Source organism: Rhinopithecus bieti, unplaced genomic scaffold (genome assembly GCF_001698545.2).
Source record: "Rhinopithecus bieti isolate Rb0 unplaced genomic scaffold, ASM169854v2 scaffold_28547, whole genome shotgun sequence".
NCBI lineage: Eukaryota > Metazoa > Chordata > Mammalia > Primates > Cercopithecidae > Rhinopithecus > Rhinopithecus bieti.
In genome coordinates, this window is record NW_016813480.1 from 1,519,776 (window position 1) to 1,533,497 (window position 13,722).

At 41.5% G+C, this 13,722-nt stretch overlaps 1 protein-coding gene across 1 annotated transcript in view; it reads left to right on the forward strand.

Moving 5' to 3' along the window:
• The window catches only part of FLT1 (fms related receptor tyrosine kinase 1), a 200,486-nt gene that overhangs the window by 115,706 nt on the left and 71,058 nt on the right, over window positions 1-13,722 (forward strand). The window contains exon 14 of the mRNA XM_017848483.1: window positions 390-536. Within this exon, the coding sequence (XP_017703972.1) occupies window positions 390-536 (147 nt within the window). The remainder of the gene's footprint in view (window positions 1-389; window positions 537-13,722) is intronic.

The window sequence follows — 13,722 nt, forward strand, 5'->3', positions numbered from 1 at the left end:
AAAAAAGAAAAAAAAAAAAAAGACTATACACAAAATCATGTTTTTTATTTATATCTCCTGAACTATTATGCAAAATCCTTGAGTTTTAGAAAAGCTTCTCTCAAAAAAAGGAAGGAAACTAGTTAGCTAGGCAAAAGCCTTTGTATTGAAATCTAAAAATACAAAATCTAGTCCTTGATTTCACTGTATTGTAATACATTTCAATTTATTGTAGCATCTTATTAAAGTGGAAGCAGCAGGTTAATGATTGAAGAGAAAGTGAACAAAATGCAAATGAAACCTAATAGTTGAGTTTTGCTGTTTCTCTGTATATTTTAAATGTTGATATGCATAGAAAATACAAGAATAAAGTTGACGAGTAATCACAGCTCCCTTTCTTTCTTCACTAGATCAGGAAGCACCATACCTCCTGCGAAACCTCAGCGATCACACAGTGGCCATCAGCAGTTCCACCACTTTAGACTGTCATGCTAATGGTGCCCCCGAGCCTCAGATCACTTGGTTTAAAAACAACCACAAAATACAACAAGAGCCTGGTAAGAGACTTTTTTCTTGAATTTATTATTTCTCATCTGTCATCAGTCCCTTTTTCCTTTAACATTCCCGTCACCTGCTTCCAGTATGTGTAGACCTACTTGCTGATAGAGCCCCAGACACCCGGATCTGGCTCATGCTGATACCAACTTCCAGTGAGGAATATTTGGGCCAGTTCCTATGCAGACCATATTCCTAACCCATAGAAAGATCATGCAGAATCTATTCAGCTGGAATGCTTTAAATAGTGCATTCAGAAAGAAATGAGAAGAGCCATGTAGAAAATGATTCAGTTCACCATGACAGCTGGGAAAGTGAGGAGTTAGTTTCTTGGCTTTGAGGTATTGCAGAACTTGGAACAACTGGCATATATGAAGTTTAGAAAAGCAGATTTACAATCTCTTTTTCTTTTTCTTTTTTTTTGAGACGGAGTCTCACTCTGTCGCCCAGGCTGGAGTACAGTGGCACCATCTTGGCATACTGCAACCTCCACCTCCTGGGTTGAAGCGATTCTCCTGCCTCAACCATCCGAGTACTTGGACAAATAGCTGGGACTATAGGCATGTGCTGTCACCACGCCAGGCTAATTTTTGTATTTTTAGTAGAGACAAGGTTTCACCATGTTGGCCAGGCTGGTCTCAAACTCCTGACCTCAGGTCATCCGCCTACCTTGGCCTCCCGAAGTGCTGGGATTATAGGCGCATGCCACCGCGTCCAGCCGATTTATAATCTTTTAAATTCATCTACGCAGATGTTAAGGATTTGGTAAAAAGACGACTTTTTAAATTATGTTTGATCATACTAGTAAAAAAAATAAATCTACACAAGTGGGTATAGGTTTATTTTCTTTCAACAATACGTATAGCTATGGGGTCCATGGGGAACTGGTTCCAGGACCTTCTGCAGATTCCAAAATGCACTGATGCTCAAGTTCCTTATATAAAATGGCATAGTATTTGCATCTAACCTACACATATTTTCCTGTATACTTTAATCATCTCTAGGTTACTTTTATTTTTATTTATTTATTTATTTATTTTTTTGAGACGGAGTCTCTGTCTCCCAGGCTGGAGGGCAGTGCCGCGATCTCGGCTCACTGCAAGCTCCGCCTCCCGGGTTCAAGCGATTGTCGTGCCTCAGCCTCTCGAGTAGCTGGGACTACAGGCGCCCGCCACCACACCCGACTAATTTTTTTTTTTTTTTTTTTTTTTTTGAGACGGAGTCTCACTCTGTCTCCCAGGCTGGAGGGCAGTGGCGCGATCTCGGCTCACTGCAAGCTCCGCCTCCCCGGTTCACGCCATTCTCCCGCCTCAGCCTCCCGAGTAGCTGGGACTACAGGCGCCCGCCACCGCGCCCGGCTAATTTTTTTGTGTTTTTAATAGAGACGGGGTTTCACTGTGTTAGCCAGGATGGTCTCGATCTCCTGACCTCGTGATCCGCCCTTCTCGGCCTCCCAAAGTGCTAGGATTACAGGCGTGAGCCACCGCGCCCGGCTCTAGGTTACTTTTAATACCTAATACAATACCTACACATCAATTCATGTGAACTCAATGTAGTACTTGGTGTGTGACAAGTTCTTTGGTTTTTGGAACTTTGTGGAATTTTTTGTTGAATTCACAGATGCAGAATCCACAGATACGGAAGACTGACTGTACTCTTTTTTTTTTTTTTTGAGACAGAGTCTTGCTCTGGGCTGACTGTACTCTTAAAAACAACGAGACTTAAACCATTAAGTATAAACACTATTGCCTGCCTCATAATTCTGTGGTTAAATAAGAGTACATTGAAATTATTTATGATTTTAATTGATATTCATGTTTTATTAAAAATAAAATTGCCATTTATTTGCAATATTCCAACAACCTAAATCAAATAAATAGCAATATGGAGTAGTCCTTAAATGTGAGTCCTCTACACAAAATGAAACCTCCATTTGAGTTTGATGCACAGAATGGGGTTGTAGTATAACAACTCCAAATTTTAAGATATCTGCAAATGTCTTAGAGAGACCTTACACTGAGCAGGTTCAAAACCAATCACATCACTTCATTTTTCTCCATAAAGTAGCACCTCCTCTTATACTGACATCAAATATTTAATCATCCAAACTAGAAGGTGATGGCCTCTCCTTTGCCCTCTTCATCTAATCAATCACCAGACTGAGCAGATTACACCTACTAAATACTAAATACTTCTCAAATCCATTCCTTTCTCTGCTTTCCCATTATTCTGTTGGTCCAGGCACTCATTACCTCGCCTCTGAACACCTTCAGTGGTCTCCAGACTTATCTCCCTGTCTCTCTGTGTCTACTTTCCACACAACAGTATAAAACGCAGCTGTGAACATGTCATTTCCCTGCTTCAAATCTTCCACCGGCTCCAACTCTTCATCTCTAACACACTTCGATGAAGTTCAAGAATCTGACAGAGAATGCCCTCAACATTTGGCCCCTGCCTACACCTCCAATGTTATGCTCAGTGTCACCTGCCTTGAACTTTCTAACTTTATATTCCAGCAGTGCCAAACTCTCGTAGATCACTGCAGACATTATGCTGCTTAAACTCCCTATGCTTTCTTTGGTTCTTGTATACTGTAGCTTCCCTTTCTTTGTCTCATCCCTTAAAACCCAGATTGGGTGTTCTCTCTCCAACTAGGCCTTACACAACTCCCACAAATGGGAGGCAGTTCCTCCATGAGTCTTTATTACTTATAACTGTTTCTACTTCTCTCTTACTGAGATTTTTAAAAATCATCAGTTAACATGTGTCTGTATTACCTATGCATAGTTCTACTCCTCTCTTATGTATTTTTTTAATCATCAGTTCATATATGTCACCCCTCCAGAGGGCAGATAGTTTGTTATTTGTCTTATTTATGTCTTGTCTTTTTATCTTCAGAACCTAACACAGTGCTTGACAATTAATAAATAAATATTCCGGCCGGGCACGGTGGCTCAAGCCTGTAATCCCAGCACTTTGGGAGGCTGAGAAGGGCGGATCACGAGCTCAGGAGATCGAGACCATCCTGGCTAACATGGTGAAACCCCGTCTCTACTAAAAAAAAAATACAAAAAACTAGCCGGGCGAGGTGGCGGGCACTTGTAGTCCCAGATACTCGGGAGGCTGAGGCAGGAGAATGGCGGGAACCCGGGAGGCGGAGCTTGCAGTGAGCTGAGATCTGGCCACAGCACTCCAGCCTGGGCGACAGAGCGAGACTCCGTCTCAAAAATAATAATAATAATAAATAAATAAATATTCCATGAATGAATGAATAAATGGTTTTCAGAAAATCTTAGGCTATCCTTAGCAAGCTCATAGTGGTAGCACAAATGCCTGAATTTGGCATGGAGGTGGGGCCCATATCAAGGAAGTTTTAAAGCTGAAGGGACCTTTAGAATATCTTTAGTCTGACATGTAGAATGGAAAACTTAGGCTCAAAGAGGTAAAGTGATTTGCCCATGATGACACACTACCAAGATGGGTAGTTTTGTGGAAAACTAGTCCCTCGAGATGTTCTCCCAGAATAAAAGGATGAATAAATACATGAGTAAATAGCTTGTGAAAGAAACTGGTAAACTGTACTAAGTTTTTTTTTGTTTTTGTTTGTGTTATTTTGTTTGTTTGTTTTTGAGATATAGTCTTGCTCTGTCGCCCAGGCTGGAGTGCAGTGGCACAATCTTGGCTCACTGCAACTTCCACCTCCCGTGTTCAAGTGATTCTCCTGCCTCAGCCTTCCGAGTAGCTGGGATTACAGACACCATGCCTGGCTAATTTTTTGTATTTTTAGTAGAGATAGGGGTTTCACCATGTTAGCCAGGCTGGTCTCGAACTCCTGATATCAAGTGATCCACCCACCTTGACCTCCCAAATTGCTGGGATAACAGGCGTGACCCACTGCACAGGGCCAACTGTGCTAAGTTCTGTATTCCTCAGACTTACTTGATCACAAAATCTATTTTATGAAAGATTAGTGTAGGATGTTGAGTGATTCTTTGAAAGAAGTAAATGTGAAATAAGTTCAGTTTTTATAATTTGGAAGTGGGTTAAAGAATCAGAGTTAAAATGATTTGGGAAGCTTAGGACCATTATGAGACTAGAGGAGAGACAAGGCAAGAGAATGTGCCCTGGCAGCTACCACATGCAAAAAAAATGAGTCCAGTGTGCTGGGGAGATCAGGGCTTGAGTCCTAGCATGGCCCTCATGAGTCATATAAGAATCTGGGCAACTCGACTGAGCGCGGTCGCTCATGCTTGTAATCCCAGCACTTTGGGAGGCCGAGGTGGGCAGATCATGAGGTCAGGAGTTTGAGATCAGCCTGGCCAACACAGTGAAACCCCATCTCTACTAAAAAATTAGCTGGGCGTGGTGGTGGGCACCTGTAATCTTAAGTATTCGGGAGGCTGAGGCAGGAGAATCACTTGAACCCGGGAGGCGGAGGTTGCAGTGAGCCAAGATTGTGCCACTGCACTCCAGCCTAGGCAACAGAGCTAGACTCTGTCACAAAAAAAAAAAAAAAAAAAAAGAATTTGGGCAACTAATTATTCTTTACTCTCAGAGCCCTTTTTCCCTTATTTATAAAATTGGGATAATTCTGACCACACAGGGATTGGTGAGGTTTAAATGAGTTAACATAAGCTGGCCCATGGACATGGTTTGTTCAATGCTGCCTTCTGACCCACTTCATTTATACAGAAATTGTCCAGTGAATTGGCAGAATTCACTGGAAGGCATCAGAGTTAATTAATAACCTCAAATGTCAAACAACCCTAAAACAAAATAATACAGATTCTCCCCCCACCACACCCTACCACCCAGCTTTCTCTGATCTTCTGAGGGCCGAAAGAAGAATATCTAAAAATAGGTCCACTTTGGGAGGCCAAGGCGGGTGGGTCACAAGGTCAGGAGATCGAGACCATCCTGGCTAACATAGCGAAACCCCGTATCTACCCGGCGATTCTGTACTTGAGAACAAAGAAGAAAAGAAAAAAAAAAAAGTAGCGTGCGACTATCTGTTTTGGTGGTCTCAGGCATCTCTTGTTCTCTCTGTTTCGCTCGCTGTGTGCTGTTGTGTGTAAGTTGGTGAATCCAGGAGGGACGGAGCTTAGCAGTGAAACTGAGATTGCGCACTGCGCACTCTAGCTCTGGGCGATTGAGCAAGACTCCGTCTCAAAAAAAAAAAAAAAAAAAAAAAAAAAAAAGTCATATAAATTCTTACACAAAATATTCTATAAATATCCTTCTAGGATGCTACTATTTAGCACTTATTAAGTTCAGCTATACCAGTCATCAGTTTTCTTTCTCTTGCTTCCTTTTATTCACCTTTAGGAAAGGGCTTTCTTAATTTTCTGGAGATAATCTTCCACATGTCTATAGTTTCTGTAAGGTTTCATATGTAATATCCCCATTTGAGGAGCAAATGCAATAGTCAATGCAATATGCTCCATGAAGATGACCCTTATGTTTGTGTATATGAGTATCTTCAAAACTGCCAACTCTGTGATGATTATTTCTTTTTATAAGCCTATGAATAAAGGTAACCAAAGTGTTAATCCCTGATTCGCCAATTGTTGCAAAACTGAAATGGAAGAATATTAAGATCATGGCCTGCAAAGACTGAAAAGTAGTTCATTATATACTCAGCCTTTAGCCAGCTTGACTGAGTTGTAAAACCCTGAAAATAAACTGTATATCCTTTAGAGACTTGAGGTGCACCTTTTAGATGAAGCCTGGCAGCTCAAAAAGGATTGATATAGCAAGAGAATTTTAGTGACCTTGGATCACTGATAGGATCCAGTCCATTATCATTGTTATTTTTTAAATGATAACTTGCTCCCATTCCAAAGAAAATATGAGAAAGGAAGCGAGGCACACACAAGGGCTCACGCTTTGTACAAGCGCCTATAAAATGCCTACTTGGGGTAGTTGGAGCTTTTTCCTCCCTTATCATTTCCTTTCAGGAAAACACTTTCAGTGGGGCACAGTCATTCACCAGAAGAAAGACAATTTTAAGAAAGAGTTATAAAAGCTGAGTAGTAAATTCTTGGGCCAAAGGGCTTCAAGCAGGAATAAAAGGGATCTTAAGCATGCAGGTCCTGGAACACGTGAATGGATTGCAAGAGACAGCCTTGGCCAGGGCAACCCAAACAAGAAGAGACAAGACCCTCCACACCACACTGCCTGAACACCTCTGGGGTGGCATGCTGTCTGCCACCCTTGCCCAACTCCCAGCATCGCTGTCAGGCTTTCCAGGGCTTTGACTGCTTGGCCCCATCCAGCTCCTTACCACTTACTTCCTGCTGCTCCCTGACCCTATTCTTCCTCACTTTTTCCTGTCTCCTCTTCTCCCCTCAGTCCTCTGGGCCATGGGCTGCCTTCAGTTCTCGCCTGAAAAATTCTCCTACCTCTCACTACGCTATTCTGCTCCCACTAATTCTTTTTTGTTTTGTTTCGCTTTGTTTTTTTGAGATGGAGTCTTGCGCTGTCGCTCAAGCTGGAGTGCAGTGGCACAATCTTGGCTCACTGCAAACTCCGCCTCCCAGGTTCTGGTGCTTCAGCCCCCTGAGTAGCTGGGACTACAGGTGCGTGCCACTATGCCAGGCTAATTTTTGTATTTTTAGTAGAAACAGGGTTTCACCATGTTGGCCAGGCTGGTCTTGAACTCCTGACCTCAAGTGATCCACCCGCCTTAGCCTCCCAAAGTGCTGGGATTACAGGTGAGAGCCACCGCACCCGGCCCCACTAATTCTTGATATTGTGAAAGATCTTTTCTCACCTTCCAGGGAACTGATTCTTCCTTTTTTCTGATGTCTAGGTTTATGTACAACTCATGTCATTGAGCACATCACTTCATCGTTCTCTGGTGTTACATGTGTTTATTTTATAATATCTTAATATGTCTTCTCTATTAAACATAACAATATAAGATTTATCGAGTGTTTACCAGGTACCAAGGCACCATGTTAAGTGTTTTAGAGATATCTCATTTAATTTTCACAACTCTCCTATGATGTAGGGACATTATTAGATGCATTCCACAGATCTGTTTTACTTAACAAGCACCTGCGAGGTGCCTGCTGCTGCTTTTGAACTTTCCTAACACTAATTTCCTAATGCAAATAACTGGTCCCAGGTCACAGTTAGTGAGTAGCCCTCCAAGATTCAGACCAGAAGAGTTTGACTCTGATACCTGCACTCTGCCCACTGAACATATGGGCATTTAGCATTGAGCATAACTAAACATTAGCTCACCTCACTCACAATAGAATAAATGAGCACCAGTTTTAAATGATATCGTGAGCACTAATAAACATGTATTTAAAATAATGAATATCTGCTCATTCCTAACCCTTAAAGATTAAGTCTCGGTGAGGTGCGCTGGCTCACGCCTGTAATCCCAACACTTTGGGAGGCTGAGGCGGATCATGAGGTCAAGAGATCGAGACCATCCTGGCCAATATGGTGAAACCCTGTCTCTACTAAAAATACAAAAATTAGCTGGGCATGGTAGCACACGCCTATAGTCCCAGCTACTTGGGGGGCTGAGGCAGGATAATTGCTTGAACCCGGGAGGCAAAGGTTGCAGTGAGCCGAGATCACGCCACTGCACTCCAGCCTGGGCAACAGAGCAAGACTCCTTCTCAAACAAACAAACAAAAAGATTAAGTCTTTTGAAGACTTCGGTTTAGTTAAAGCATGTTTTGAAACATTTTAAAAGCATATTAAAAACACATAAAGCATTTTTTTAAAACTAGACATGCCATGTATAAAGGTAAAATTATTCTGAACCCAGATTGGGGGTTAGTTTTAAGATTTAAGGTAAACTAAAGATTAAGTCTCTTGACGACTTTGGTTTATTTAAAGCATGTTCTGAAACATTTTTAAAGCATATTGAAAACACATAAAGCAAAACTAGACATGCCATGTATAAAGTTAAAAATTATTTTGAACTCAGATTGGGGGTTACTTTTAAGTTGTAAGGGTCCAGAATGTATGCCCCATCAGCCTAATATCATATATTTACTCATTTAACAAGTCTTTATAAGGCACTGCTTTGTGTCTGGTACTGTGCTAGGCTCTGCAAATACAGCAGTGAACAAGAAAACCGAAATCTGAAGAACCAAAAATCTAGAGTAATTAAGTGATGCATGTATTTACCTGAAATACAGCTTCTTCCAGCAACAACCCTGTGTGTCCTGACTTATTCACTAGTATTGTGTCAATTGGTCTAAAAATGGAATAAGGCAAATTAATAAATGGGCAAGCAGAAAAATTAAATGGTTCAATCATAGTATTAAAATATATTTAATACCTTGGAGAGCTGAAAAGACACACCCTTTGTGCTTTAATTTTCCTACGCGAAAAAGACATACTCTTTGTGCTTTAATTTTCCTATGTTAATGCATACAGTAAGTTCTCAATTGTTGTTAGCGGAATATACAGAATGCAAGAAGAGATAAGGGAAAATTAGTAGGGCCTCCAAATGAGAACTGAGTAAGGCGGTGGCTCAAGCCTGTAATCCCAGCACTTTGGGAGGCCGAGACGGGCGGATCACGAGGTCAGGAGATCGAGACCATCCTGGCTAACACGGTGAAACCCCGTCTCTACTAAAAAATACAAAAAACTAGCCGGGCGACGTGGCGGCGCCTGTAGTCCCAGCTACCTGGGAGGCTGAGACAGGAGAATGGCGGGAACCCGGGAGGCGGAGCTTGCAGTGAGCTGAGATCCGGCCACAGCACTCCAGCCTGGGCGACAGAGCGAGACTCCGTCTCAAAAAAAAAAAAAAAAAAAAAAAAACTGAGTAAAGAAGCAACTGGGAACTCTTAGGAGGGACTGATATGGTGCAAAGTGTTGAAAGATGAAGGTAGTTTTAAGACCTATTTACTTTGAAGAGGCAGGTGAAAAGAGAGTAGACAAGCTAAAGTGAATATAATACAGAGAGCCAGAGATAAGAGAGGAAAATGCAGTGTGAAGGGACTAATACCAAGAAGCACCACACAAGAGTTCAAAGTTGGAGATGAATCCTGTTTGACAGTAGTCGCTTTGAGTATAGTCTGATGCCTAGGGGTATATGGACAGCAAACGTCTTTTTAGAAACATTTCTTTCTGTTGGGCTACAAATATTTAAGGTTTGCAACCCAGACTTGGAACAAGGGTACAGTGTCACCTTGGAGAACCCTTGACCCTGAGTGTCTTTCCTGCCTCTCCAGGCCACCCACCTAAAGGACTGACAGCTCTCCAAAATAATCAAAAAGTCTCCTTTCTGCCTTACACTCTTCCCAGGTTCTCCAATGAGGGCGTAAAATATTTCAAGTTGTGACATTGCTGAGCAGGTGCTGCAAGTGGGGGGCTACTGGCAACGCTCTTCACAGTGGCACCGCAAGGAAGTAACATAAGTTGGCAAAGAAGATATGGCAGAAGGCCTATCTAGTTTAGCTTTGCACTGATACAGGCACAAACCATCTCACAAGTGATTGTGCTCTGAAAGAGTCATTAAAAGGCTGAAAAAAGTAACAAACTCTCCCTCTCTGGAAATATTTGAGAAAACAGAAGGCAATCTTGATCTTAGATGTTTTTAGTAAAGCCTACCTGAACCAATAAACCATCATCAAACTATTATTTAAACTAAATTTTTATGAAGGCAAAACATTTCTAGAATATTTTAAGGTTGAAGCAGTAGTATTAGAACAACGAAGAGTTCCGAAAGAGTAAATTCTGTCTTAAACAGACTGAGGCTGGAGCAGGAGAGAATCACGTTAACCCAATGATTAATACTCCTTCTTAAATGAAATCTTCTTGATCACTAGGACTAAGTGTTTATTTAACACTTAGAGGACATCTTTCCTGTCACACTATATCACTGACAGCAAGTGTCTACATCTGTAGGTACCATATTCAGATCCTAGTACCTAAGGGGACAGAACCACCTCTGAATTATTATAAAGTGATTTGACTAGATCCAGGAAAGATCTTAAGAAACCTTAGAAGAGAGAGAGGAATGAGGATGTTAATATCTAGGGATGAAAAACTGACCATCTGTCACCCTCAGGCTACTGGAATCAGCAGTTTTGCTTGATTCCTTAATCAAATTCCTTAATGAAATTCAGAAATGTCAAATATCTTTTGCAAAACTTGAGTTGTAGTTGCCTTTTCCTTCTCATGAAATCTATCCTTACGGTACACAATGAATGAAGAACTATTATTGCAGAAAAGAAATGTGAACAAGATACCCAGGGTGTGCGCAGAGCAGTGCCTGTGAGGGTGAGCTGGCTGCTCTACTTAGCACCCCCACCGAGACTGGAGCTGATCTGCTGGTGTGATTCACTAAGCAGCTGTTCTCGCTAGCCCTGTCTCTTCAATATGTGTCATTAAGGTCAGGGGCTGTCTACATCCAGATCAAGGAAAACCAAGCTTCACTGCTGGTATGCAAGTAGCTCTTCTCCCCTGCCAGCGCTATGTTGCAGAATCAAGGCTCAGTTCTTTTCCAAGGATAAAGTTCCTTTAGGAGGTAGAAGAAAGGAGAGTAATGAAGTAAGAGAGGGAGTGGGGTAACAGCACACAAAAACTAACCTGTTGACATTGCCAAAGTTCAGCCCTACAACCCTCATCTCAGCCAACAGAGGGAACCTGACTTTAACACAGCCCTATCACGGCGAAAAAATTGAAAACGTTACTTCATGCACTTTCTGCAATTCTGCAATTACTTGTCAATGTTTGGCTAGTTCAGTGAGACTGAAAAGTACAGTGGTAGAGTTCTGTAATTTATATTTAGAAAAGTAAAGTGATCCATGAGTAAAGTTCCATATTGAATTGGAAACCAATAGAAGCTGTTTGTGAAGAATCAGTCAGCCCCAAAGTATCTCTTTTTATTGGCAAGATTCAGGTGATTTAGGTCTTGCACCTACATGCATAGGTATACACATACATACACAGCAATATATCCTACACTAATGCTTTGCCTAAAGAAGATTTCCTGGATGCATTTTACAGCATAACATCCTAATCTCTATTCAGCCCAGGAAAGCCTCCTGAAAGCTGCTGGCCACAGTAAGGTCCAACTGAGGGATCATACATTGGTCAACACAAACATATATTCATATGAATAGCAGGGTCTCCTGCTAGTTGTTTAAGTTTAGTGGTGTTGGTGGTGGTGGTGATGTGTGTTTGTGTGTGTGTGTGTGTGTTAGGTCCTCTTAAATGTTTAAATGAAAACTTTAGGAGATAAGAAATAGGAGAGAACTTGTAAATGTGGGCATCACTTTAGAAAAAGTGTTTTTTGGGTTTTTTTCTTTATGTTTTGTTTTGTTTTTTGTTTTTTGTTTGTTTGTTGAGACAGGGTCTTGCTCTGTTTCCCAGGCTAGAGTGCAGCGACATGATCGTGGCTCACTGCAGCCTCAACTTCCCAGGCTCAGGCGATCCTCTCACCTCAGCCTCCTGCATAACTGGGATTATAGTCACATGCCACCATACCCAGCTATTTTTTTTTCTTTTGTAAAGATAGGGGTCTTTCTATGTTGCCCAGGCCTCATTTTTTTTTAATTGTGGCAAAATGCACATAACATACATTTTACCATTTTAACCATTTTAAAGTGTACAATTAAGTGGCACTAAGCACATTTACAATGTCGCAAAACCATCACCATTATCTAGTTACAGAACTTTTTCATAACCCCAATTGGAAATCCCATGCCCATTAAAGCTTCTCCTTTTTTGTCTATGAATTAACCTCCTCTTTTGATTCCCTCTGTGACCTCTCGCAACACATGGAAATGTACTTTGAGCATGGCCAAGATCAGCAGTGAATTTTGTCTGAAGAGCAGTCAATGCTTGAGGGACCAATGGCTGAGAAAAAGAAATGGGGAATGAAGAAAAACAAAGAGAAGAGATACAAAGAGATGTGGGGACATTGTGGGGTAGTGGGGCGGTAAACTCTCCCAGCAGTCATCCCAGAGATCTCTCAGAGGCTGTACTCTGTCCAAAGACACTAACCCCAAAACTAAGAGCCAGCATCTGGCCCTTAGAGTGAGAGGGATCTCACTCCCTCATCAACAAAGTCCTCCCTACGCTGAAGATTGGATGACTATAGAAGGAAAACTCATACACTCCCTTAAACATGCTTTCATGTTTTAGCAAAATAATTAGATGAACTTTTTCCATTTTACAAGTCCACAATCTGCATGGAAATCTCTCCTCCCCTCAAGCATAAACTTCAGACAGTTTAATCAGCACCTAAACTGGCACATACACAGCAATGCAACTGGGATCACCACTATGCCCAGTTCAATTAAGGAAAATATGCAAACAAATATACTCTCAGATAACTAGTCAGTGAACTCAGCCCACCCTTTCCATGACTCTAAATTGCTGCTGAAAAAAATCGAAATCAAGAAAATTCACCTCCCCATTCAAACGATAAACCTGATTTTTATATAATCTCCTGCTACCAAGGAGCCTTAAACAATCAAGACTCTATATTAATTTAAGTAGCCATCTCATTCAACTCAGTCGTAATTAAACTGAGCGTCACTGAGAAACAAACTGAAATGCAGAAAATATCCTCTATGTCACGTTCCCTCCCCACCCCCACGCGCTGGGGCAGTCTTCTGACTGAATGCGCTTTGATTTGTCCTTTTATTGCCTTAATCTACAATTGTAAATTGTCATAAAGTATACATCTACTTTTCTTGCCTTAAAAACACTCATTCACTCATTCTAACATAGTCAATATTACAAAGTTTTGCAAATGTGTAAGTATTTGAATCTATATAGCTTTTAAACTTTCATTTAATGACTCTTTGCCATTGAGAAAGAGGTAAAAAGGGCTACAGTTTCATATCTTAATGTTTCATTTTTATTTTATTTATTTGTTTGTTTATTTTTGAGATGGAGTCTTGCTCTGTTGCCAGGCTGGAGTGCAGTGGCACGATCTCCGCTCACTGCAACCTCCGCCTCCTGGGGTCAAGCGATTCTCCTGCCTCAGCCTCTCAAGTAGCTGGGACTGCAGGCCTGTGCCACCATGCCCAGCTAACTTTTGTATTTTTAGTAGAGATGGGGTTTCACCATTTTGGCCAGGATGGTCTCAATCTCTTGACCTCGTGATCCACCCACCTCAGCCTCTCAAAGTGCTGGGATTATAGGCATGAGCCACTGCACCCGGCCATATATATATATATAGTATATATATATATATAT